General features: G+C 36.7%; 3 protein-coding genes and 1 long non-coding RNA gene across 6 annotated transcripts in view; 2 read left to right on the forward strand and 2 right to left on the reverse strand.

Moving 5' to 3' along the window:
* The window catches only part of LOC135209360 (uncharacterized), a 956-nt gene extending 146 nt beyond the window's left edge, over nucleotides 1-810 (forward strand). The window contains exons 1-2 of the long non-coding RNA XR_010313344.1: nucleotides 1-310; nucleotides 632-810. The exon at nucleotides 1-310 is cut by the window's left edge and continues 146 nt beyond it. This is a non-coding gene — a long non-coding RNA (uncharacterized LOC135209360). The remainder of the gene's footprint in view (nucleotides 311-631) is intronic.
* Nucleotides 1-27,500, reverse strand: part of LOC135207012 (retinoic acid receptor RXR-like) — a 534,958-nt gene that overhangs the window by 232,333 nt on the left and 275,125 nt on the right. The window lies entirely within an intron of this gene.
* On the forward strand, nucleotides 5,652-8,074 carry LOC135209425 (uncharacterized). Its single transcript, XM_064242126.1, has 2 exons — nucleotides 5,652-7,575; nucleotides 7,896-8,074. The coding sequence occupies exon 1, from the start codon at nucleotides 5,925-5,927 to the stop codon at nucleotides 6,825-6,827; it is 903 nt and encodes a 300-aa protein (XP_064098196.1). The 5' UTR covers nucleotides 5,652-5,924; the 3' UTR covers nucleotides 6,828-7,575; nucleotides 7,896-8,074.
* On the reverse strand, nucleotides 8,623-10,406 carry LOC135211426 (uncharacterized). The gene is made up of 2 exons (XM_064244764.1): nucleotides 10,262-10,406; nucleotides 8,623-9,930 (listed from the first exon to the last, which is right to left on the reverse strand). Exons 1-2 carry the CDS (start codon nucleotides 10,262-10,264, stop codon nucleotides 8,623-8,625), a joined length of 1,311 nt encoding a protein of 436 aa, XP_064100834.1. The 5' UTR covers nucleotides 10,265-10,406.

Consider the following 27,500-nt stretch of genomic DNA (forward strand, 5'->3'; position numbering starts at 1 on the left):
AACCTTTAATCCACCTCAAAAGTTTACTTCTAGTCCCAGCGTTTGACGACGAGTAGTGCATTTTCACTCAGCAGCCGAGAAGGGCGGGTCAACTCTTCAGTAATTTTCACCTATCCAGCCTAAATTTTACCATGAAGCATTAAGTGACTAGTGTGACCGTTGGTCGAGGATGATCCTGCTTGGAAGTGCGAGCTCTTGGATTGATTCTTTTTTGAGGCTACTATACCATGGAGTTACAGCAAGTTTACATCGACTCGTGAATTAACTACGACAGCTGCAATTGACCTAGAGAGGCTTGCTTAGAGTGGAGGTAAGTTGCAAACCACATTGATGCTTGTGCCTTGTAAATTTCACTCAAGTTAAGCATTCATTTTGAATGAATTGTCTCCTTAACCTGACCTATAAAAAAAAAAATCATCCAAAGGACCAACCATATTGTTTTTATTAAAATTTAGAATTTATTGCCGGTATAATTACTTATATTTGTGAGGTGTCGGTTTTACTTTTGCTCGTTCGAGTTCATATTTGTCAGATCTTCATACATTTATATTAATTGGCAATTAAATAGTTTCTGATATATTTTCGTATATTTGCTCTCTATTAATAGAGCGTATTTATCGCATATTTATAGATCCTGAGGACTTTTCTGATATTGGGGGTTATTAGTGAGGTCGCATCATCGGTCTTCATAGGGACGGATACCTCGCTTAAATGAGAAGAAGCAATAAGACAACCTACGATCCGGAGCTATTTTCTCGAATACATATTTCAGTGAAAGTTCTGTTTATGTAAAATAAATATTTAAAATAGCTCTTTATTATAATTTATTGCCATTTGATAAATTTTTAAAACTTCCAGTGTTTTGAAAATGGCGCCCAACGTGGGGCAGGTTAAAGGTCTTTTGCTTCATGGTGTTCTTCCTCGTCGGGTTAAATCTTTAGATCACGGTCACACATTTTTAGCTTCGTGAATATTTACTTGTCTATTATTTTGCTGGGTTGGTCATATTTTTTTGTGAATCTTTGCGAATTTTGCATAGGTTATATTTCCTTCGATAACGCTTTGCTTAATTTCTGAATTTGCTAATGGGTTTATTCCATTATATATTGTATATTTTTTGCTTTTAAGTTTTAGCTGAATTTACATGCAATATGGAGAATTTGAGTGCTCTTAAGATTTCACGTGGTCATTGTCGAACACAGGTGACCAAAAAGTGTGACAGTGTAAGGCTTAAATATGGTACTCTCACTGAGCAAGAAAGGGTTAGTTTTGTGTTATCCCTTCAAAATTTAAAAACAAAGTTAGATCATTTGGACTCTCAGATAGTGGATAAGCTTTGTAGTGAAAAAAAGGATGAATCTGATATCAAAGATGAACTCGATTCTTGTGCTACTTATACGGATAATATTTTATCATCATTAGCTATGCTCGAGAAAGTCACAGCAGAAATTCCCTTGCCTAGTAACCCTTCTCCTAAGATTAAATACCCGTGTTTGCCTCTTCCTGTATATAATCATTCTGAGGGGGAAAGCATAGAAAAATTTTTTAAGGATTTTGAGAAGGCTATGGAGACTATGAAAGTAGACTCTTATCTTAAATTTATTTATCTCCAAAATCAACTAGGTAAACAGCCATTAGCTCTTGTGAAATCTTTATCTTCTACTGAACAGAATTATGAGGAAGCCAAAGCCTTGTTACAAAAAGCTTTTGGTTCTGAATTAGGTCAGAAATTTGAAACTCTGCTTTTGCACTTTCAGGATTAAAATTAACGTATGACTCTGACCCATATGCCTAAATTTATTGGTAAGATGAGAAGCATTAAAAACTCATTCGCTGCACTTGCAATAACTACTGATGTCTTGCAATATTTCTTTTGGGATGCTATGAATGATGGTCTCAAATTACAATGAACTCAGATTACAAATAAAAACAAACCTTTGCTTAAGGATATTGAGGATAATATTTTTGAAGCCACAGAGCGTTACCTTGGGGTTCAGAAAAGATATCAGGAGAAGAAAGTTAATCGCAAAGTTCAGTCAGATGCTAGATCAACATTAAGTTTTGCTAGTAACCTACAGATTAACTCTTCCAGTGCAATGAAATTAAAGGGTTGTATTTTGTGTAGGGACGAAAATGGTTCCGAAAATGCTGATCATCCAGTTTATAAGTGTAAGGTTTATGCCTCTCCAAAAGCAAAGGTCGAAAGGCTGCAAAAGTTGAATGCTTGCACTAAATGTGCTAATCCTCATAAAACAAGTGCATGTAGATTCAGGTTCTTGAGAAAATGTAACAACTGTAACAACTGGCACTTCAGTTTTTTGTGTGATAATGGTAAAGTTACTACTGATAACGTTAATAAAGAAAAGGGCTCCTCCCTCGGAGCAACAAGTGGCATGATAAGCACAGATTGCAATAAGCTCCTTTTACATACTGGGGCTTCCATTTTACCCACTTTCTCGGTTGTTTTGTCTAATAATGAGCAAATGCGTTGTCTTAAAGACAGTGGTTCTCAGTTTAATTTTATTGATGCTGAATTTGCAAAGCGAAATAATTTGGAAATATTGGAATCAAATTTCAGTGTCACTGTAAGAGGTATTAACTCTCAAAGAAATTTGTTGACTAATGTTGTTCGTGTTAATTTGAATAATAATGTGAACAGTTTTTGTGTAGAAGCAATCTGCATTCCAGAAATCAATACAAAGCTAATTCTTCCAGGTTTGAGTCGAATTGTTGAAAAATTTCTGGAGCAGGAATATGCATTTGCCGATAAATTTTTGGCAAAGGGGGAGGATATGATCTCTGATATTAAGTTCATACTCGGAACTAATTCTATTCATTGTTTACCAGAAGTGACTAAATTGTTCGGCTCTGGTGTTCCTTCTGCATATTTGGAAACTTCCCTAGGCATTATGCTTTCTGGAAATGTTAATGAATACCTGAGAAATTTGCAAAGTCTTCCTTGCAGCAGTAATTCTGCAATGAATCCAAGCGTATTACTTAGTCATTCTGAGGCTGAATCAGTGACTGTTATTGAGCCGGAGAAAGATCATTCCCCTAATACTGAATGCATTTCTGCAGAAGTAAATTATGCTGTACTTGATGATAAAGGTAATCTTGTTCAATCTGAACTAAAAAAGGCTACCGATGCTATTCTCTCTGAACAGTGTTCTCAGATATTGAATTATGATCAAACTTTGTATAATGAATCTTGTGTCGAAAATGATATGCATTTGGTAAATTATGTTTTGAATTCTGTTACACGCAGTGATGATGGGAGACTAGTGCTCCCTATCTTGTGGAACAAGAAAGTGTCTCATCTTCTTGGTAAAAATCAAACTCTTTCAAAGTTGGTGCTAAAGTCTAATTTTAAGAGATATCACAAAGATGGTAAGTCTCTTGGAATGATAGACGATGTTTTCAGAGAACAAGAGCGTCTGGGTATAATAGAGAGGGTAGATAATTTATCTCAATTCCTGGAGGAGCATCCTAGTTTTTCCTTTTTGCCACACATGCCTGTATTCAGGTTCGAGAAGGAGAGTAGCAAATGCAGAAATGTTTTTCTTTCTAATATTTGTGAAAATGATCCCTCAAAGCCTTTAACAGTCAGCCACAATCAGGCAATGTTAGCTGGCCCTTGCCTTAATAAGAAAGTATCTACTTCTATACTGCAATTGAGATTTGATAGCAATGTCCTGTGCTTTGACTTGAAAAAAGCATTCTTGCAAATTGTGTTGCCTGAATCTGATCAGCAAAAGCTTTTGTTTTATTGGTACAGAAATGTTGCCAAGAGTGATTTTTCATTAATTGTGTACAAACATGTTCGGCTTCCTTTTGGTCTTAGACCTAGTCCTGCTTTACTGCTTTTAGCTTTATATTATATTCTCATGATTGATAGAGAGAATGATTCGCCACAAATTAGGAATTTGAAGAGAAATATTTATGATTTATGTTATATGGATAATTGTGCGATTTCATTCAATGACCCTGTCAAATTGAAATGGGCCTTCGATAATTTGAAGCAGATTTTTGAACCTTATGGGTTTGAAGTACAACAGTTTATAACAAATTGTAAATCTTTGCAGAGTTCCATTGATGGAGAAACTGGTGAGAAGTCGACCCCTGTGACTAAGCTTTTTGGATTGCTTTGGAATACAGAGACTGATTCTTTGTCCACCCAGAAATTAGTTTTGGATAAGAATGCTTCATCTAAAAGGCAGATTTTGAGTTCAATTGCATCAAATTTTGATCCCTTTAAATTTTGTGGACCTTTACTAAATAGAGCTAGAATATTCATGCATTCTTTACAGTGCAATAAAGAAATTGGTTGGGACAATAGGCTGTCTGATGATCTGCTAAGAGAATGGGTTAATATTGCTAAGCAGCTAAATTCTTCTCCAGAGATTTCAGTTAATAGATATGTTGGTAGGAGAGATGATATGTATAATTTGATTGCATATACAGACAGTTCTAGAAGCATTTACGGTTGTGTTGTGTTCTTATATAATTTGAGAACTAAAAAAAACAAACTTTGTCATGGCTAAGAACAGATTTGTTAACAAACAGTTAGAATCTAAATCCATACCTTCTCTTGAATTTCAGGCAGTTTCTTTAGGGACTGAAGTATTACATGATATTAGAAGAGAATTAAGTGGTTCTAATTGTGTTGAGCCTATTAACATAGTAGGAATGGATCTATACACAGATAGTCTAGTTTGCTTACATTGGTTATCAGCACATGTTACAAAGTTTGATAAATTACGTAATTTGAGCATCTTTGTGAAAAATAGATTAGATAGTATCTGCAGAATGTGTGAAGAATTCCCTATTAAGTTTAAATTTTGTGCAGGCTCTAAAAACCCAGCTGATGCAATCACCCGACCTCTCTCCTATAAGCAATTAATGAATTCTAATTTTTTCAGTGGTACTGTTGCTGATGCAGATATTGATGCTTCCGCAAGCGATCTGATGGAAGTCACCATTCCTAATACATTGCTTAGAGAAGAAGGTATAATCTCTTCTCTTGAAAGTAGTCATGTTAATGTTGCTACTGAATCTGTGGTTCGAGAGGATATAAACCATTTGGTTTCTATGGACTCCTTTTCTGGCTTCAAGAGTATAGTTTCAGTCCATAGGTATGTGATAAGGTTTATTAATAACCTGAAAATTGCAGTAAAGATGAGGGACCCAAGTAAATATTCACATTTTAATTGTCTTACTGATGAAGAAACTTTGTCAGAAGCTCATAACTTGGTAATCTACAGAGACCAGCAGATTCATTTTCCAGAAGTTTTTAAATATTTTGCAGGGTCTTCTAATGCAGTTAAAGAGATCCCTAATATAATCAGCCAACTTAATATTTATCCAGATCACAATGGTATATTGCGTGTTAGAAGTAAGACTGCACGCTGGAAGGACAGAGATAAATTTATGTTCTCGCCTATCCTTTTGTCAAAGGATAGCGTCCTGACCAAGAAAATCGTCTTGGAAATGCATAAAATGACCAACCATGCCGGCATCTACTCATTGTTGAGCGAATTTCGGAAAACTTTTTGGGTTTCACATTTCTTTTCGACTGTAAAGAAGATTTTGAAAGAATGTATAAACTGCGACGATTTCACAGACACAGCAAATTATCATGCAGACGATTTCACAGACATACAGTCAAATTAAATCAAAGTCCATACAGAGATTTTAGGTTGAAACCTCCCAATATTCCCTTCAGGTCTATTTTCCTTGACTATCTTGGCCCGTATTATATCAATTACCAAGGGGTTAAAACAAAAACTTGGTTGCTTTGTATAACCTGTTTGTGGTCTCGAGCTATAAATTTAAAACTGTGCCTTGACCTGACTGTACCCACATTTTTGAGAGCACTTCAGTTACATATTTGGGAGTATGGTACTCCACAATTGTGCTTTTCAGATATGGGATCTCAAATTGTTGCAGGTACTAATTTAATTTCTGATTTTTTAAGGGACCCAGATACTGTGCAATATCTACAGGAACATGGAATGAGGGCTGTGGAATTTGAGCAATATTACAAAGGCTGCAACCAACTTGGATCACTTGTGGAAAGTTGTGTTAAATTAATTAAGAGACTTATATATGGTTCAGTTCGAAATACTGTATTGAATTCTCTTGATTTTGAGTTTCTTATAGCAGAGACTGTACATTTAGTTAATCGCAGGCCAATTGCTTTTCATGAGTCTTTAAGAGATGATAATCCAAATGAAGTCATTCCTGCTGCAATAACACCTGAAATTTTGCTAAAGGGCTATGAGTTGGTGTCTTTGAGCATCATTCCTAATTTGCAACCTCTTCCAGATTCCGATCCTTCATGGACTCTTAAGGATCCAATAGAGCATATTAAGGACAGTTATAGTAAATTGCGCAAGTCTCGTTCATGTTTAAGAGAAATTTATAACTTTGAATTCCTTGCAAAACTTGTGCATCAAGCCACTAATGTTGGTTCTAGATACAAGCCAGTATCGCACGAGAATTTGCAAGTTGGTGATATAGTTTTACTAAAAGATGTTCATTTGAAACCTGCAAATTATCCTATGGGAATCGTTAAAAGCGTTCAGATGAACTCAATTGGTGAAACCACTGGTGCAACAGTAATGAAAGGAAACAAAGAAAGAGTAAATAGACACTCTTCATCACTAATTCCTCTGCTGAGTATTAATGAATATTCTCACTCTAAAGCAGTGCATAGGCAAGAGGCTGAGCATTCCAATGAGGATCTTGAATCAAAGAGGCCTAAAAGATTGGCTGCTTTGAAAGGCGCACAAAAAACGAAAAATCTATATCTTCATGGAAATGCTTAATATTCATTACTTGTACCTTGTAAATAATTCTTGTATATATTTAATTGTATGGGACGTGAGTTTGTTTTTTTTTACTACTAATAGATATTCAATTTCTTCTGACACTAAAACAGTTGAAATTGAATGTCTTTGCTGGGAGTGTTGAAAAAAAAAAAGTGAACTTTTTTTTTCACTTTGTTCTTTCTAACTTTGAGTGTAGTGTCCACCCTTTATGGTCCTTGATTTCTACTCTTCGCTCGTTTCAAAATTTTACGAGTGGGTTTTTTTTTGGAAAAGTTTAAAAATTATTTATAATGGTTAGTTCGTGCTCTTGCTTTGGAGACTCATTCAGTTTCAAAATGTTACGTTTTAAGTTTGGAAAAGCATCAATAGTTTGCAACCATAAAATTCCTCCTTTAAAATTATTAAATTTGATACTAGAGTTTTGAGACTGAACGAAACCTTTAATCCACCTCAAAAGTTTACTTCTAGTCCCAGCGTTTGACGACGAGTAGTGCATTTTCACTCAGCAGCCGAGAAGGGCGGGTCAACTCTTCAGTAATTTTCACCTATCCAGCCTAAATTTTACCATGAAGCATTAAGTGACTAGTGTGACCGTTGGTCGAGGATGATCCTGCTTGGAAGTGCGAGCTCTTGGATTGCTTCTTTTTTGAGGCTACTATACCATGGAGTTACAGCAAGTTTACATAGACTCGTGAATTAACTACGACAGCTGCAATTGACCTAGAGAGGCTTGCTTAGAGTGGAGGTAAGTTGCAAACCACATTGATGCTTGTGCCTTGTAAATTTCACTCAAGTTAAGCATTCATTTTGAATGAATTGTCTCCTTAACCTGACCTATAAAAAAAAAATCATCCAAAGGACCAACCATATTGTTTTTATTAAAATTTAGAATTTATTGCCGGTATAATTACTTATATTTGTGAGGTGTCGGTTTTACTTTTGCTCGTTCGAGTTCATATTTGTCCGATCTTCATACATTTATATTAATTGGCAATTAAATAGTTTCTGATATATTTTCGTATATTTGCTCTCTATTAATAGAGCGTATTTATCGCATATTTATAGATCCTGAGGACTTTTCTGATATTGGGGGTTATTAGTGAGGTCGCATCATCGGTCTTCATAGGGACGGATACCTCGCTTAAATGAGAAGAAGCAATAAGACAACCTACGATCCGGAGCCATTTTCTCGAATACATATTTCAGTGAAAGTTCTGTTTATGTAAAATAAATATTTAAAATAGCTCTTGATTATAATTTATTGCCATTTGATAAATTTTTAAAACTTCCAGTGTTTTGAAAAACTTGTGCCTTTTCAGTAACTGTCATAATTATTAGTGTCTTGAATATTTTATTTTGGAAATACATTGCCTTATTATGTGAGTATGTGATGATACGCCCTGCGTTATCAACGAAAATTGGAAGTAAATATCTAGTTTCCAACACGCCTGCGACAAGTAGCTGCAGGCGTGAAATCTTATGTTATTCTTCTGTCGGATTTGTAAATAAAATATGCATATATACTAGCTCTGTTTGATTGAACAAATATGTGTTATCAAATTTATAGGACCCAAGTTTTAGGTAGAAATCAACAGGTTTGTAAGTTTGTGGAGTGATGTCTAAGGGTATGGGAGTGCTGTCAAGGTGTCTCCATTCGTTATCTAGGGTTTGCAGATCACCATCATACAGTCGAGGTACCTTTGCGACAAGAGGGGCGAGGGATGGCATTACATCGCTAGTGGTTGGATCTAAAACCTTTTCTGGATTAAACAGCGAAGCCATTTCCCAAAGATCATCCTGTAACTGAAACCTCTTTTTTTATTTCTTCACACAGCTTTATCATGAACAATCTATATCTCCTCCTGATATCAGCGACCATATCTACGTTTTTATAGTATTCCTCTTTTTGCAGTAGCGTATGAACTGAATCCCCTAAATAAATATTGCTGAGTGGTATATGGTTCACTTCCTGGCTTGGATCAAAATGTTCTATTTTTGATTTGTTAACAATTTCATTACGGCAAAAATATTGGATAGTATTTTTATAGAGCCTGTTAACATGAAAATGAACTAAATATATTGTTGGTGTCTCCCTTTGAAACAAGAGATTGAAATTATTGCAAAAAGGTAAAATAAAGTTTAAAAAATTAAAATATGCATAGATTGAGGGATCGTTGAGATCATTTACTATTAGGTTTATGGACCTAAGCTTCTCCACTCCTTCTATACTTACAAAGTACTGCTTCAAAGCCTCCCACTGCTCCAAGACCCTTTCTACTGCTTGGTGGAGACTTAGCCATCGCGTCTGTGATACATGAAGAAGTTTGTGGAGTTTTAGAGAGAAAAGTTTCTGAAATTGCAGAAATTCATATTTACGTTTGGCACTGTGAGAAAAGTGAGTGTAAATATTCCTCAGAAAGTCCTCGCACTGTCTGGGAAGCACTTTGGAAGCCTCTGAAGCACAAAGATGTATCGAATGGCAAATGCACTTGAATATTTTTAGGTCTGGAAGGTGTTGCCTCAACCTGCTGGACAGAGAATTGTATGCCCCCATTATATTGGAGGCCCCATCCGCTGCCAAACCTACCAAATTATTTAATGGAATGTTATTTGAGTTTAAGATGTGCATAATCATTTCAAACAATGACTCTCCACTGGAGCCTACATTTGAGGAATGGTTTTCATATACATCAATCAAATCTAGCAACCTGGTCTTAATAGTTCCTCCATGTGAATCAAAATATTTCACAAGCACTGACAAACATTTGGTGGTACTTACATCAGTTGTCTCGTCTATCACTAATGAAAATTTATTAATCCTAAGCTGTGAGACAACATCATCATGAATTTTATTACCAAATTGTTTAGCCATTTCGCTGCACTTGTTTCCTGACTCTGAAATAGCACAATCCCTGCACATGAAAAGAACAATGTTCCTGCACAGTTCAGTGAAATGGTCCGCCAAAAGAAATGGGAGGTTATGCTCCGCGATGAAGCAAAGCATCAAAATCTTTGCTATTGCTATAGACCGGTCCAAGTCATGGTGGTGTGGAGGACGAACATTTTCTCTAGCCATGTTAGCACCATGAATTTTGCTCTCCTGGAAGAGGAGGGATGTCGTATTCAAACAAAATTAATACTAAAAATAAAAATTTTTGTTTTTATTATCGTAAGTGGCAAGTATGAATTACCAATAGTTTTATAAAATTTTGGCCACTACGTTACTAAACCATGCAATAATTCTATAATAACAAATACCTAATATTGAGTTAACTGTGCCCTCTCCTGGGTAACAGTCCATAACTTTACCAACGCCGTCACTCATTATGATTTTTAAGGGAATTGTCATTCCACGCAACATAATATATGCTACTATATATGAAATATATATATATATATATATATATATATATATATATATATATGCTTACCATGTGCCTCTTTATTGTGGTTAGTCCAGCATCAAATGTTTTCTGACATTTATTACAAAATGCCTTGGTGTCGTCACCATCCACTCTGGACAACCAAGGCTGAAAATCCCCCTGTCCGAGCCACTCCTCTCTCAGCTTCCGCTTATTCGACATAGCACTATTACCGAAAAGGAAAAAAAATTTCGTTTTCAATCTGGAGTAGTTATACCCACTTTTGTTGGGTTTCATAAGCACACAACATATACATTTTCTTTTTTTTTCCGGGGTCACTTTAAGTTTTCTCTTTTCACTATGAACACGTTAAAAATAGGCCGCATTTTACTATCACCGATTAACACTTACCAACTTGTAAGAAGTGGATGTTGGTAACCTCAAAGACGTATATATCAACTACGTGGGGTAGACCGATACTCCTTTCACCAGCAAAACAGATGAGGAATTAAGTTCCCTCAGTGGCTGTGCTACGTTATCACTTCTCACCTTGTAGTGTTACACATTATTTTGTTGTATTATTATCCTATAGGATAATGAAACCCTACAGTATTCAAATTAAATACTTTATTAAAAAAGTAAACTCCTGGCGAGGGGAAATAAGCTTTATTTCAAATGTAGATCTTTATTCTACATGACGTGGAATTATCCACGTCATATTATAACCAAAAGTTGCACTGATTTCACGTATTTAGCATTATTTTGATGAATTTATATAAATCAACATATTTTACCATAATTTTTTTCATATCTTTCTTCCTATTCATGCACTGATTCATCCTTCAAGTGAAGGACTGTGGATGTAGAAAAAATTTCTACAGTCAGTTGCCAGATGTCACAATATTTCTACACTAGCAGACGAAATTCCACGAAACGGCAGCCCTGAACATACATAGTTTAGAAGCACGGATAATGATACTCGGAGGAACGAGATCGAAGACCAAGACCTGGTCAGTGCTGCCATCTATCGAACAACTAAACATGTTCCCGAGCAATTGCTTCTAGGAGCAGGGGGATATTCGAAGTGATATAGACCTAAGAGGTATAAAAAATATGCAATGTAACGCTTCATGAAGATTACAATCAAGATAGAATAGAAGAACAGAATGTAGAATTTAGGCCAAAGGCCATGCGCTGGGACCTATAAGATCATTCAGCGCTGGAAGAGAGACTGACACTAAGAATGTTTGGAAGGTGTAACAGGAGGCAAATCTCGCATTGGTACTATGAAATAACGAGTGGAAAGTCAGATGGAATAAAGACTATGAACGGAGGTACAGCAAAAGGGAATGACAGAGGTTGAGGTTGCAGCTAAGGGCCAAAGGAAGGCTATATAAAACCCCTAAGTAATGCCTACAGTGCACCATGTGAAGTGCACTAACAACACTAACCCCCTACGGAGTACAATGAAGATAAACAAGCTAGTGCTTTTAAGCATTAAATTTGCAAAAACTACAAGAACCATTGAAAAGCTTAAAAAACTACAAAATCTACATAACTGAAATATACGAGTTCTTTCCAAAGCTGCTCAAGGGACCTTAATCCGTTTTCATTGTAAACGAAAGTTGCTGCTCTTTACCATGCACTGCCTTGAGGCACGAAGAGATTTGTATGGAGGAGATATCAGACTGGTTTACAATTTCTCATTCCTTTCACCGTTAGACTGCAATCACCCTTTTTACCTGCCATTTCTATTTCTTCTTATTCTTGGTAGTGTCATTTGGTTCTTGCCCCCTCCCCCCTCCCCCACAACTACTCATATCGATGGCTTTGGTAGCCATGCCGGCACATGGTAGAAAAAGTAAATGAATAAATAAACACAAAAAGAATGTTGTGGATATAAGCTTTCAACCGACTTCAACTTCATTCCGGGTATACAGCTCCCTATGCATTGCACCTATTGTATACCGGAGAAAATTCTGTGTATATGAGTAATATCCATCTATCCATTTATATACACTACACACACACACACACGCACATATAATATATATATATATATATATATATATTATATATATATACATACATACATATACAAACAAACATATAGATAGATAGATAGATCAACACACACACACACACACAAATATATATATATACATACATACATACATACACAAACAAACATATAGATAGATAGATAGATAAACACACACACACACACACACACACACACACACACACACATATATATATATATATATATATATATATATATATATATATATATATTATATATATATATATATACTTTACCATCAGGTACCGATGAAGATGTCTTCTTCGAAAGCAAGTACTTGGTAAACTGTACTTTATTCAATAATTAATCTAACTGAAGCCTAACACGAGTAAACGAGTATTATGGATATATATATATATATGTGTGTGTGTGTGTGTGTGTGTGTGTGTGTGTGTGTGTGTGTATTTGAGGGTCGATCAGAGGTATATTTCGATTATGAGATAATTCAGGCACACATTAATTCCATGAATCATAAATCAACACCTCTAATAAATTACTTATTCATAACTAATTAATTCACTTCGCTCATTTGATCAAGATACTAGCACGCATCGTGCCACTGAATTCTTCTTGTAACATAATGGAGCTCAACATAAGATATATCCATGAGAGACATTTTACAATAGATCTCTAAATATTAGGGCCAGCTAAAACTGGCATTATTTACATACTGCTGAATGGAGGGTGCCATAAAACCTTGAACAATACCAATTCCTTCGAAGTCATAAAAACTTATTTAACGGAGCTTGGAACCACTTTTTCTATGAAATATATATATATATATATATATATATAGATATATATATATATATATATATATATATATAAATATTTCGAGGCAAAGAAACTCCTACATGTCAGCGCGGGTTAACATGACCCTATTTATATGTCAATTATTATTTATCTTTAAAAAAAAAACACTACACTTCTTTTAAAATTAAACTATTATGACTTATATTGAAAAGATAAACAACAATTAAAGAAATATCTTAGAAGGGTTAACAACAACTCGGCTAAAACAGGTAATCAAAAACTAAGAAGTACATTACAAATGTCAACAATTAAGAATTATCTTGATACGCAACAATTAAGACATATCTTGAAAAAGAAAACCTCATGATACGTACGAAACTATTCTTAAATAGGTAAACAAAAAATATGAAGTACATTAAAAGTAAAAATCAAGAGATATCTTAATAAGATAAACAACAATTAAGACATATCTTGAAAAAGAAAAACCTCATAGTTAGACGTATGAAAAACATCCTTTAAAAAATTAAAAGGTAAAAAAAATTTAAAAAAAAAATACGAAGTACATTAAAAGTGTCAAAAAATTAAGAGATATCTAATAAGACAAGCAAAAACGATTAAGACGTATCTTGAAAAAAGAAAAACCTCATGACAATTAAGAACAAAAATCTTTAAGATAAACAACAATTAAGACGTATCTTTAAAGAATAATAAACCTCATTATTATGAAGACTCCACCTTTGGGCCCAGTGCCAACTCTGCCCAGCCCTCAGACCAATTAGACAACAGTCACTTTCTTACGAATTCTGAGCACTGCCTCATTCCAGTTGTCACATTCCACTGCCTTCGTCATATTTCAGTGCAGTTGTACTGTGTATGGCTACGATTCCTCTCCTGACTTGATTTATGAGACATAGGCAGACAAGCCAAGCCCTGGGGCGCTTTCACTTTCAGCGTTCCAGACAGTAAGAAATAGAGAGTTGGAGAGGAAGATATAGAGATATCTAGAATGTAATGAGGATGAGGCACAGGGATTCAAAGGTGGAATTAAGAGAAACCCCCGCCTAAGTTCCTCGTTGGACGAGTGGTTTACACGCTCGTCTACCGATTCGGTAGTCCCGAGTTCGATTCCCCGCTCTACCAATAAGAAATCAGAGGAATTTATTTCTGGTGAATAGAAATTAATTTCTCGATATAATGTGGTTCGGATCCCACAATAAGCTGTAGGTCTCGTTACTAAGTAACCAACTGATTCCTAGCCACGTAAATAAAAATCTAATGCTTCGGGCTATCCCTAGGGGAGCTGTTAATCAGCTTAGTGGTCTGGTTAAACTAAGATATACTTGACTTTTTTTTTACTTTAAGAAGATTAGTCAGAGAGGATGGACAGCAAGACTGGAGAAAGGAAGGGGGAACAGAGGTAAAGTAAAAGGATAAAAAAGCGGGCGCAGCCAGGAGCCACAAACATTCTTTAGTCACTGCTATGATGCACCACGTGAGGTGCATTGAAGTCACCACGCGCCCCAGGAACGATGCTGCTGCTCTTGATATATATTCGGTGAGCTTCGTCTTCACATCTAATTTCTTAAATATTATCGTCGTTATCGAAAGCTTTTGCAATGTTATGACTAAATGACGCTCAACACAGATTAATTAAGCTAATAAGCCGCCCTGAATGAAAATAAGACTTTGAACAAAAGAGGAAGATAAATGTGTTCTTTCAAATAGAGCAAACCAAAGAGAAAACAATTCAAGAGAAGACGAAAGCAAGCCAGGTAAATAGTTCAAGTGCCAAATACAGCGCCACGAAATACTGACGCACTCCTCTGATGGACAATAGGACCTTCTAGTTATTCAAATCTGTGAGAATGCACAACAAAATCTGCACCAACTTTAGTTCTAAAATTTCCTTAATCTGTGTTCCCACTGAATAAGGCGAAAAAAAAACACACACACACACAGCAGGAATCTTTTGATGATAAAGGACACGTCAGTCAGGCGTACATGGTACATGACTCGTGCACAGACGAAACGTCCTTACGAGACAAACGACACCCTGTCCTTTGTAAACAATTAATGGATGACGAACGTGGGCGCGGCTATTGTGTTGTACTGTCAAGAGCCAATCCTTATGAGAGAAGCGGTTATATGTCAGAAACCGTTCAATAAAACTTCACAATATCTAAACACCGATAAAACTTCACAATAGCTAAACACCGATCCCAATCCCAAATGTTACCGTGACTTGCGAACTTCTATCGCTGCATTCCAACACGGAATTTTCAATATGTCTTGTAACCGCATAAATACTAGTTGTGGGATGACGTCAACTCAGTAATTAGAAAACAGGCCTTGAACTTGATCGTTTTCAACCAAATACGGCACAAACTCCGTGACAGTTGTACAGAATTCATGATGTCGCCACATGAAGTCTGTGAATGCATTATTCTGAACACCTACTATAATCATCAGGCGCAGATAAATTTGAGTTGAGTTGAATATAGAATTTAGGCTAAAGGCCAAGCACTGGGACCTGTGAGGCTATTCAGCGCTGAAATGGACAGTAAAAGGTGTGAAAGGTGTAACAGGAGGAAAACCTCGCAGTTGCACTATGAATCCATTGTTAGGAGAGGGTGGAAACTAAGAAGACAGAGAATATGAAAGGAGGTACAGTAAAAGGAACGCAAGTGGTTGCAGCTAGGGGCCGAAGGCACGCTGCAAAGAACCTTAAGTAATGCCTACAGTGCACCACATGAGGTCCACTGATGGCCCTACCCCCCCACGGGGGGCGCAGATAAATGACCGCGAGGTCACCCGAGCATCAACAAACTAGTTCGTGGATGTTTCATAATAGTAGTAAATAAACAATGTTTGTGATAACGAAATCGTGCATGATCCGACAAAATCCTTAACAAAAATAGTTCTCGTTGCAGAGGTACATTTTTAGGCGCTCTTGCTCAGCTCCACCCCCACCCCTGCTTAGTCAAGAATAATGTCTCGTATACCCACTCCCATCATTACCCAGCAATTTAAAAATGATCTACAAATGCTCTTCAATATGTCGACAAATATATTTCATATCGTCGAGTCAGGCAATTCTAAACTATTCAGCAGTGCTTGGCGGTATAATCAAAATCTTTTCCTATCTTTGCTTTTTCTTTTATACCTTTATCTACTTCCTTGCGACTTGTCGGCGTTTTTTCTTCCGTTTGTTCTTCGTATTCAATTGCAATGTCCCAGTTTTACTTTAGACGTCTGGGATGTTTTCCATTTAATAAAATGGGACTTTTTTTTTTTAATTGACAGATCTCACTGAGGCCTTTGGCCAACAGGCCTATAACAAAATTCATATCAACATTAACTTGCCTTCAGTAGTCTCAAATAATTCTAAAACTTATAAAGAACATTTCCATAAACAAACACTTTAGCCACATTCCTATATTCTCCTCCAACCATATCAACATTAACTTGTCTTCAGTACTTCCACATATCGACTCTAAAACTTCCAATGAATATTTCCACAAACAAACATCTCAGACTCATTCCCATACACTCTATTCTACCCTTAATAAGCGCCAATCATCTGTCATCATTTCCGAAACCGCATCTCAAATTGAAAAACACATTTTATTTTTTCTCTATTCGTTAACAACACTAATCTATTTTTAATATCCCGCAGGAATCGTGGAACAAATTTCTCGCTAGAATTACGATCTTGTCAGTTCATCGACTTCTTCCCAAGGGCGTTTCCTCCGTCTTTATACTTATTACTTGTCATCATTACATCATGCGAAGTGAGTCACCGCTGTCATCTTATGCTGGTCATGACAAAAATCTTTATTTTTTTTTTATTCGGTGTTACATTTTTGACAAAAAGAAATATTACAAGATGATTAAAGATGGAAACTTGATATTATAATGGGAGACTGATTTCATGTACACTGTATCATTTGGAGTATTCTATATTCCAATTGTGACCGCGTATCGATTATCTTTATGATGAATGAAGATATGGAAAAACACGCTTGACTTATGTCATAATATATGTATGATAAAATTCAACTATTTTAGACATAATTTAGTTTCAAACCTCTTACATTGCGTTTGAAAGAAATTACTTTCGGTATGTAAACTTATTCTCAATAAGTGACTGCCTTATTTCATAAAGAAATTTTTTATGACTCCTTATAAAAATATATTCTTATTTAAAATCAATTGCATCATACAAAATAAAAATTATTTTTTGGCGAATGAAGATATGCAAACTAACAATTTTACTGTAAAATAAACTCTTCGGGAATAAAGGTACGTTCGAGAAAAAAGGACTATAACCAATTTTCTGATCTGATGTCATAGCGCTACACTGATCAGCTTCATCTGTAAATGCATTACTACCCTAATATAATTAAACTTGCATTCTCATATTTTACTTACATTTTTATGTATTAATTAATTTGTTCATTTACCTGTTTTCCTAATAACTGATCTCCTCTTTCTGTATTTCCCATTACCTTCTGTTCTTTCGAATGGACATCATAATCTTTGGAAGCTTGAATTTCAAGTCAATGGCACCTGTGGTGGGCTTGTTCCATATGAAAAGGATTCATCTTCTGAATAATAATAATAATAATAATAATAATAATAATAATAATAATAATAATAATAATAATAATAATATCGCAATACCATGGGACACCCGAGTTGAAGAGAAAGAAAGGGAAAAAATGGATAAGTATCAAGACCTGAAAATAGAAATAAGGATATGCGATATGCCAGTAGAAATTGTACCCATAATCATAGGAACACTAGGCACGATCCCAAGATCCCTGAAAAGGAATCTGGAAAAACTAGAGGCTGAAGTAGCTCCAGGACTCATGCAGAAGTGTGTGATCCTAGAAACGCACATTGTAAGAAAAGTGATGGACTCCTAAGGAGGCAGGATGCAACCCGGAACCCCACACTATAAATACCACCCAGTCGAATTTGAAACTGTGATAGGAAAAAAAAAAAATATAATAATAATAATAATAATAATAATAAGAAGAAGAAGAAGAAGAAGAAGAAGAAGAAGAAGAAGAAGAAGAAGAAGAAGAAGAAGAAGAAGAAGAAGAAGAAGTTTAGTTTAGTTTAGTTTAATTTTTCGTTCATTTCCGCGCTCTACTGCATATTTCCAACTCTAAAATCACAGTTCGGCAGCCTTTCATGAGTTCTTAAAAGTAAAATGTCAGCGAGGACGAAAAATATCCCTTAAATAAACTTATACAGCTCAAAGAACACGCATACTATTCGGAATTACAAAGATAAGGTTTTCAGCCTTGGGCAAACTACACCACTTTTTTTGGATGCCTCGAGAAAAATGGGAGAAAATACCACGGTTAAAATTCTCCAACTCCTTATAAGTATATGACGTAATCCCACCTCATTATTAGCAATACTGGTAGAAGTCGACGGGAGAACATGGTTAGGCTACAAAAATAAACCCTTCATGCTTTGATGAAATATTATAATTGAATTTAAAGAGAGAGAGAGAGAGAGAGAGAGAGAGAGAGAGAGAGAGAGAGAGAGACTGCAAAAGGAGCATCCCCACAAGAAGTCATCTCCCATTTTTATGGAGACGTAAACCCCGAAGAATTCTATGAACCAGACCTCTCCTTTCCGTGACCATCGCATTAACGCTAACTCCTCCCTCCCCTAAAACTGTTTTGACTGGGAACTGCCGAATCCCCAATAGGGGAGGCAACAACCTTTAACATGGACTGAAGCCGAGGACGCCTCCCCCCACATACAAGTCACAACAACCATTCCCCCATATCCCCCTTCCCCTCCCACCTCGACATCCGATCTAAAAAATATGCAGGGACAAACCTGTCCTTGGCGTTCAAACGGATAGCGGATTCCATGGACACTGCAACTACACACAACTCCATCGCCTCTCCCCAACAAACCCGAAAGAGTCACTTCCTCCAGTGATCCGCCCTCTATTGAATGGTCTCACTTATTCAGATCGCATCAATAAAGGGTCGTTTTTACTTGCTCGTCCTCCTTACGAATAATAATTGTTAAAATCCCTTACAAATCAGCTTAAATAAATTAACGCAGTTTGCAATGGTGAAATTCATATCTCTTACTAAAATTTCAGCTAGCAAAACAATATCACAGTAAAGTATTAGCTTATACTTGGATGTGCATACCTGAACACCTATATATTGATGAGTACTTCCCATCATGTAGCGCCTCTTGGTTCATCTTCCGTGGATGGCCGTTAAGATATAGTGTGATTTCTTTAAATATATAAATGAATCCATATAGAGAAGTCTTAAAGCGCGGTTTAAATTATCTATATTTCAAGAGCATCAACATAAATTTATAGTAGTATATTAATCTAAAAAAACACACACACAAGCACACATATAAAAGTAAAAAACATTCATATAAAAGAAAAAATCGAGAAATCTAGTGTACATAATTCGAGTTGTATTTCGAATGGTCAAAATTATTTCTATTTTTGAATTATTATTATTATTATTATTATTATTATTATTATTTTGACAAGGCAATCACAATATATTAGCTCAGTTCGGATTTGAAAAATATTGGTTAAACACACCGATGTGCACCCAAAAGCACATGTGCATTCCCTAGACATATGATTAAATTTCAAAACGTCCGTTATCTATAACTAAAAAGGTGAAGACGAGAAAGAAGTGGCGAAAAGAGAAGAGAAAAAGTAAAGAAAAGTAGGAAACACAAAGAATGACATGGTCGAAGGCAACGAATGACCTTCGACTCCACCATCTAATAACCGACATTCGCATTGCACGCACGTACAAGTACACACACGCAAACACACACACACACACACACACAAACTCATCGATCCAACCTTTCTTCCTGAAACATGGAAAGGGTGGTTATGCGATCCAATCGTAGCGTATTGCATAGCAACAATCGACTGCACGAAGGCAACAATAAGGGACCAACTGCCATTATTTTTGTTCATGTCTTCGGGTCTGGGATAGAGAAGGGCATCAAACTCTCTGTGACCCCACGACCCTGCTGAACTGACTTCATTACCCCTCAAAAGCTTAGCTAACATAGAGGAGAGAGGGCGTCTATTCATCTATATTCTCCTGTAAGCTGGAAACATTTTGATAAAACTGTTGATGTATGAACGCAAGTATCTGTAAAAGGCATATAACAACACACACACACCTCACGTACAATAAATACCTTTCATAATATAGGGCGTATACTGAAATGCAAATGTACCGATGAAACAAAAATTATTATATTTCCAACACATTCTCAACCAGTTACACTACAGTTGACGAGAACAATAATTCCTTTCATCGAGTCGGCACATTCGTGTCCCACAAATATTTCTTCCTCCGTTGAATTCTTCTCGTTGCCTAAAAAGATTAGGAATATGAAAACCTAAAAAGAGTATGAGTATAAAAGCATTCAAGTCAGGTACAAAACACTCTCACTCCTGGTCACGGAAGGAGCTATTCCTGGATGTGATTAAATCAAGGGGGAACCACTAGAAGAAGCCTGACTTCCATAATTAATCGAAATACGAGTTGAGCTACAGTATCATATCATAATTATATATTGATAGCTTGACAATTTATTCTGTCGACACTGGGCATCTTTTTTTCAGTAGGGTACGGGTCTTTATTTGAATTAACAATCTACAATCTTATTAAAAATGCTGATGACAAAAAGCAACAAGCAGCTGGGATGAATGTTAATATGGAGAGGATTTCAAGGAGGGAATGCATAACGACTGAAAATGAGGATGGCGAAGTCTCTTTCATGTTTAAATTTCTTGATGATGACGTAAGGAGCTGAGAGAGATACATGTCAAAACAGGCGAGGTGAGGGGAGAGGGAAGTAGCAACTCTGCTAAACAACCCAAAAAAAGGACCAAGTCAAAATTAATTATGCATATCCAACTCAGTAACTTGTAGACATAATATACTCATGCTTATTTGTTCATTGAGATGCCTAAAAGACTTGATAATGGAAAATTGTTAGAATGCAATTTTGAGGTAACAAGTGATGAAAAATAAAGACACTCAGAAGACTAACAGTGGAGAAAAGGGTCCAGAAAGAGCGAGTCATATACAAAGTAAAGTGGGAGAATGAGTCAGATGCACTGGCAGCCAAATAGGAACGACAAAACCAAGAAAAAAGCCAGCCAAGGATAGTGGGAGCTTTAAAATCAAGGACCTTCACATACAGAATGCCTACTTGACTGACAGTCTGAGCGTCATCTGGCGTCGTCAGCCTACTACCTGTTCGTGACAAGCTGGGATTGGTTAATCAGCTCAACAAGAAGCGAGAGAGAGAGAGAGAGAGAGAGAGAGAGAGAGAGAGAGAGAGAGCTGAAAATACAAACAAATACCTTAATGTTTCTCGATACTGTAGTTAAAAAGATAATTATCAAGCATCCAACTATGTTTAATCTAAAAGCCAGTTTTTTTTTAGAGATTACTATGTCGTTCTAATAAAAAAAAGCTTAAAATTTACATCTATCTAAATTATCATTGGAACATCTTTAAAAACAAGAGAAAATAAACGGTACACATCCACGCTTCTATATGTTGTGGATAAGCGCTATTTTCATTACATTTTCATCGGAATATGCCATTGCACCTTCAGCAACCACTACTCAAAAAACGGCCATTAACCTATCATTTATAGTATTATCAAGTTAATTCGTTCTTCAATCTTTATTAAGCACTTTTTTGTGACGCATAACACTGTGCTTTGTTAACCGATGTAGGCGTTAATTTTTTATTATCAACGTCCTTGCACTTTACACGTTTTTTTTATGTCAAAAATTATAATGCGCCATAAGTTACGTGGGAGGACACACAAATCGTAGTGAGAGAGAGAGAGAGAGAGAGAGAGAGAGAGAGAGAGAGAGAGAGAGAGAGAGATATTCCAACGTTATTCGGCCAACCACAACCTGGAGATTTCAATGCTCAAATACTTATCCATGTAAAACTGTGCACACGATCGGGCGCAGGTGTTCACAGAGTAAAAACACATTTAATGCACATGGATAAAGATAAAATTATATGATACGTATATATATATATATATATATATATATATATATAATATATATATATATTATATATATATATATATACATTACATTACATACATTCATATAAAGTATGTTAGGGATGTTACTTTGAATAATAACAACACATCTATGACATAATCATTTATGAAAACTAATACTACAGAACTGCCTTACTTATAATTTAAGCTACAAATATTATATACAAATCCATGCATACATAATATATATACATATATATATATATTATATATATATATATATATATATATATATATATATATATATATATATATACTCTCTCCTTCCTCTTTGAAGAAAGCATTCTAATTAACAAACTAACACAGTCTCATTAATATGAAACTTCCTACGAGCAGGAGAGCTGTGTGGGCCTACGAGGAGCACGACTGACGAGAAAGAGAGTGAAACGGGGAAAAGGGTTGATGATCGATGTTCGGTTGCGTAACAACGCAGCGAAACGGGACGGTGACCATCCCACAGTCTCATTAATATGAAACTTCCTACGAGCAGGAGAGCTGTGTGGGCCTACGAGGAGCACGAGACTGAACGAGAAGAGAGTGAAGGGGAAAGGGTTGATGAGCGATGTTCGGTTGCGTAACAACGCAGCGACGGGACGTGACCATCACACAGTCTCATTAATATGAAACTTCCTACGAGCAGGAGAGCTGTGTGGGCCTACGAGGAGCACGAGACTGAACGAGAAGAGAGTGACGGGGAACATGGGTTGATGAAGCGATGTTCGGTTTTTGCGTGAACAACGCAGCGACCGGGACGTTGACCATCACCACGGGAAGAAAGCGATCCTCCGATATCCTACGTGACGGAAAAAAAAAAAAATTAAGAATATCCTACTTTAACCAGACCACTGAGCTCATTAATAGCTCTCCTAGGGCTGGCCCGAAGGACTAGATATTCTAACGTGGCTATAGTAGATTCACATCAACCGTGCATCTGGTGGCTAGGCCAGTCCCTTACGACGCTCCTGATTGGCTGTTGATAAGCCAATCACAGGGCTGGAAACACTCAGTCTCTCGATTGAGTACACATAGGCAGGATGTACGTTTCACTTCTCCTGAGGGATACGTCTTTCAAAAGTATCCCCCAGGAGAGGTGGAACATACACCCTGCCTATGTGAATCTCGAGAGAGACTGAGAGTTTCTAGCCCTGTTACTGGCTTATCAACAGCCAATCAGGAGCGTCGTAACGGACTGGCCTAGACATCAGATGCACGGTTGATGTGAATCTACTATAGGAACCAATTGGTTACCTAACAACGGGACCTACAGCTTATTGTGGGATCCGAACCACATCATACTGGGAAATGAATTTTCAGCCACCAGAAATACATTCCTCTGATTCCACGTAGGCAGAGCGGGGGAGTCGAACTCGCGACTACCGAACCGGTAGGCGAGCACGTTAACCACTCGCCCAACGAAGAACTACGAGGCGAAAGAAACTTGGAAAGGAACGATGGAGTGGCTCTGAACACAGAAGTGGAAAGTAAACTCGAAAAGTATGGAACTGGAATGGAATGGAGGAATTGGAAAGGGAGACGGGAAAGAGGACACAGAATGGAAAAGAAGAAGAGGGAACTACAGAAATAGGGGAAAGGACGTGGAATGGAATATAGCGCAGAGTACGAACGAAGGGCTGGAAAATGGAATGGAATAGGGGAGTGTACAAAAGGAGCGAGTGGAATGGAAACAGCTGAGAAGGAAATGACGAGAGGCGTGGAATGACAACGGAAAATGAAAATGGGATGGAAATGGAAGAAATTGGCAGTCAAACAGAACGGGAAAGATTGTGAACAGTGAAAGGAGCAGAGAAACCGAAACTGGAAAAAGAAAATGGCGACAAGACACAGGTCAGAAATGCGACGGAAGGGAATACGGAATGGCCAACATCAAATGAGCAAACACCCGACAGGAAGCAGCGGTAGTAAATAAACCGAAAGTGGCAAAAGGAGGAGGAAACTGAAACCGAAATGAAACGGGAAGTGGTAAAATATGAAGAGGACGGTTGTGGAGTCATTTAAAAAACGAGAGGATATGGCGAAAGGAAAAACGCGTCAAGAATGACGGATATGAGAAAACTCCAAGAATGCAGCGTAAAAGGAAGAGAGAACAAAAAGAATAACGTTAAGTTATCAGCGTTATCTTGTTGACTTATTAATATTATTATACTCAGCATAATCTCTCCCACTTCAGGACAGCGCCAAAAAGTTGCCAATGGCCATGGAGAAAGTTGAAGGGAAAACGAGGTGACTCTTACAATAAAAGAGGGAAACCAGGGTAGCTTCAGGTGTGAGAGGGGGGGGGGGGGTTAAATATAACTCATGACCTTGCGGTGACGGCATGAGGGTTCCTGAAGGTCATACATACACAGACACACAAACACACACACATGAACGCACATACACCCCGCCCCTATCAGTCGCTTAACAGCTCCTCCTCCTACTGCTACCGGCACTTTTGCCGCTGCTTGGAACTGCTGCCACCTGTCCAACTCGAATCCTTCAGTTCGTATCCTACCGTTGGTAAGTGGTCCCTGACCACAGTATGTGTGCCCACGGATGAACCTGAATGTGTACCAATACCAGCGCACGGTAACCTGCGCCCACAACCCATGACCTATTACACAACTGCAGCGTACAAATAAATAATCGGCATGGTGTTATCAATAAAAAAATTATACATAGTTTAACATGATAGTTACAAAGTGACTTAAATGTTAAACTAAAGTTACTTCCATGCTACAATGCAATCGCCGCATCGCACTCACAAGTTTATAAATGAAAACTGTAGGAGGTCTGATAAAAGTCTAAGGGTTTTGCTCGGCTACATTGCAACCCACATCCATTAAAAGGAAACTACTAGGTAAACATAGAACAGGATACAATTACAGGTAGACATATACACAAACAGGGGACCAGGCGTCAAAAGTAATTATCATTCTGCCCAAAATAAAATCCTAATTTTAGGGTGGGGACTGATGAGGAAACAACGAAGACAAATCAATACCAACTCCAACAATTACTGGTACCTCTGGAAAATAACATTTTATACTTCACTGCAAAAAATAAATAAATAAATAAATAAATAAAAATAATAAAATAAAAAAATAATAGTACAATGGATTCCGTCCAGTCGAATCTTCCTAGAAGCTAATAGGTAAACAAAAACAAAATACAGAGCTCAATAAACCCAATTAAGTGTTGGGAGTTTCTTAATCGAATCTAATAACAAGAGACGAAATAAAAATGTAAAAGCTCGAAAAATAAAGGACTAAATAAGGAACGCATATAACTAAATTAAAAAGGAAAAAAAAAAGAAGAGAATTACTCAACTGAAAATTTAACATTTCACACGGGCGCGCGCACACACTCACACACACAGCTTTATATATATTACACACACATATATAATATATACGCATGAAGCTACAAGTATCCTTTAATATCTAATTCGCTCTATCTCAGAATTAATATATTTTCATATATGTCAACATATATGAAAATATATCAATTATGAGGTAGAGCGAATTAAATATTAAAGGACATTTATAGCTTCATGCGTATATAAGAATCACGGTGATGTGATCAGACTCACATAATATATATACATATATGTATGTATGATGTATGTTGTGTACTGTATGTATGTATGTATGTACTATGTATGCATATAAAATATACACGCATTAGTAAGACGACATACCTTGCTCGCCAAGCCAGTCAACGTCTACGTATTTCCTCAACATCTCACTTCCGCTATATTATCATTATAATAATCAAGAAGAATCAATTACGCCATTATAAGCCCCTATCCAACCCATGAGACCATACAAAGGTCGCCAGCAGACACTCTGACAAACACAAAAGACAGATAACAATTCCGGATTCCTTTGTCATAACAAGTCAAGAAATCCTTTGTGTAGTGAGCAATAACTGTGTGTGTGTGTGTGTGTGTGTGTGTGTGTGTGTGAGAGAGAGAGAGAGAGAGAGAGAGAGAGAGAGAGAGAGAGAGAGAGAGAGAGAGCAGGACTTTCCCCTTCCCCGTAGAGAATATACGTATAAACCTTTTAAATAAACACAGCATAACTCCATTAACGTGATACTCGTCAGAAAATGTTTCCCACATAACTGAACAGATTCCCTACAAATACAAAATTACATAGCCTTGCATTTAATTCTTAATTATATACATACATATATAATAATTATGTGTGTATATATATAATATATATATATATATATATATATATATATTATATGTGTGTGTGTGTGTGTGTGTGTGTGTGTGTGTGTGTGTGTGTTGTTGTTGTTGTTGTTAAACTGTAACTAAAAACCATGAAAACAAAATGAGAGCCACTTTCCTATACCGTGAAAAAAGATCATTTAAGATACATAACTAAGGCAAATTGCTCTGATCCAGTGGTGAGATCACAAGGTAGCAGCACATTTCCCACAGCGGCCAGTACAGCGAGTCTCGGGTTTAGCTTAAGGGTGGGACGGTGTGATCACATTGTAGCCAGTCTTTTCTTTTCTTGCTGATGAGGCTTCAATGAATGAACCAGATCTTCACACGGCTGGTATTCTTTGGTCTTCGGGGAAAAACATTGTTTTTTCAGGCACCTCACGATTCTCGAAGCCCTTAGAATAATATAACTAAAACAACCAGGGCATCTGAAAGAGAGACACTTGAGTAAAAATACTTACTAGCCTGATTTTTTATCATTTATATACAAGTTAGTTTTTCCATTGTTCAAAACTTAATTTCGTTTTCCAGGAGCCTCGCGAATCTTGAAGCGCTAGGAATAATTTGCTTTAAAAAAATCAAGGAATTTGGATGAGAAACATTACAGTAAAGACACTTGGCATGTAAAAATTAGTTTCGAAATAAGGACCTACACCTTTAACTAAAATAATTCCATTAAAAATGAATGCACTAAATATTGGAAAGCTGGAATGCTGTCAACATAATTATGTAGTACATATAGTACCTCCTTCAACTCTTGCACAGGATCAAGCAACGTACATTGAACTGGAAATTACTAGAAATGGTGACTACTTGCATTCCGCTTTCATTACTCTCTCTCTCCTCTCTCTCTCTCTCTCTCTCTCTCTCTCTCTCTCTCTCCTCTTCTCTCTCTCTCTTTTACAAGAGCATTTCAATTTGTGAAATCTACCTCAGCAAGTTTAAGTTTACTGCAAGTTCATGGACTTTCAGAAAAATTCCTGCTAATAATTAAAATAATAAGACGCCAGTACTGACGCAACAAGTCGACCTAGGGCTTCAATCCCAACTGTACTGGAAAGTTGAGTACCAAACAGCATTCACTTCTTATTCAATTTCTCAAA

This window comes from Macrobrachium nipponense, chromosome 11, assembly GCF_015104395.2.
Source record: "Macrobrachium nipponense isolate FS-2020 chromosome 11, ASM1510439v2, whole genome shotgun sequence".
Lineage (NCBI taxonomy): Eukaryota > Metazoa > Arthropoda > Malacostraca > Decapoda > Palaemonidae > Macrobrachium > Macrobrachium nipponense.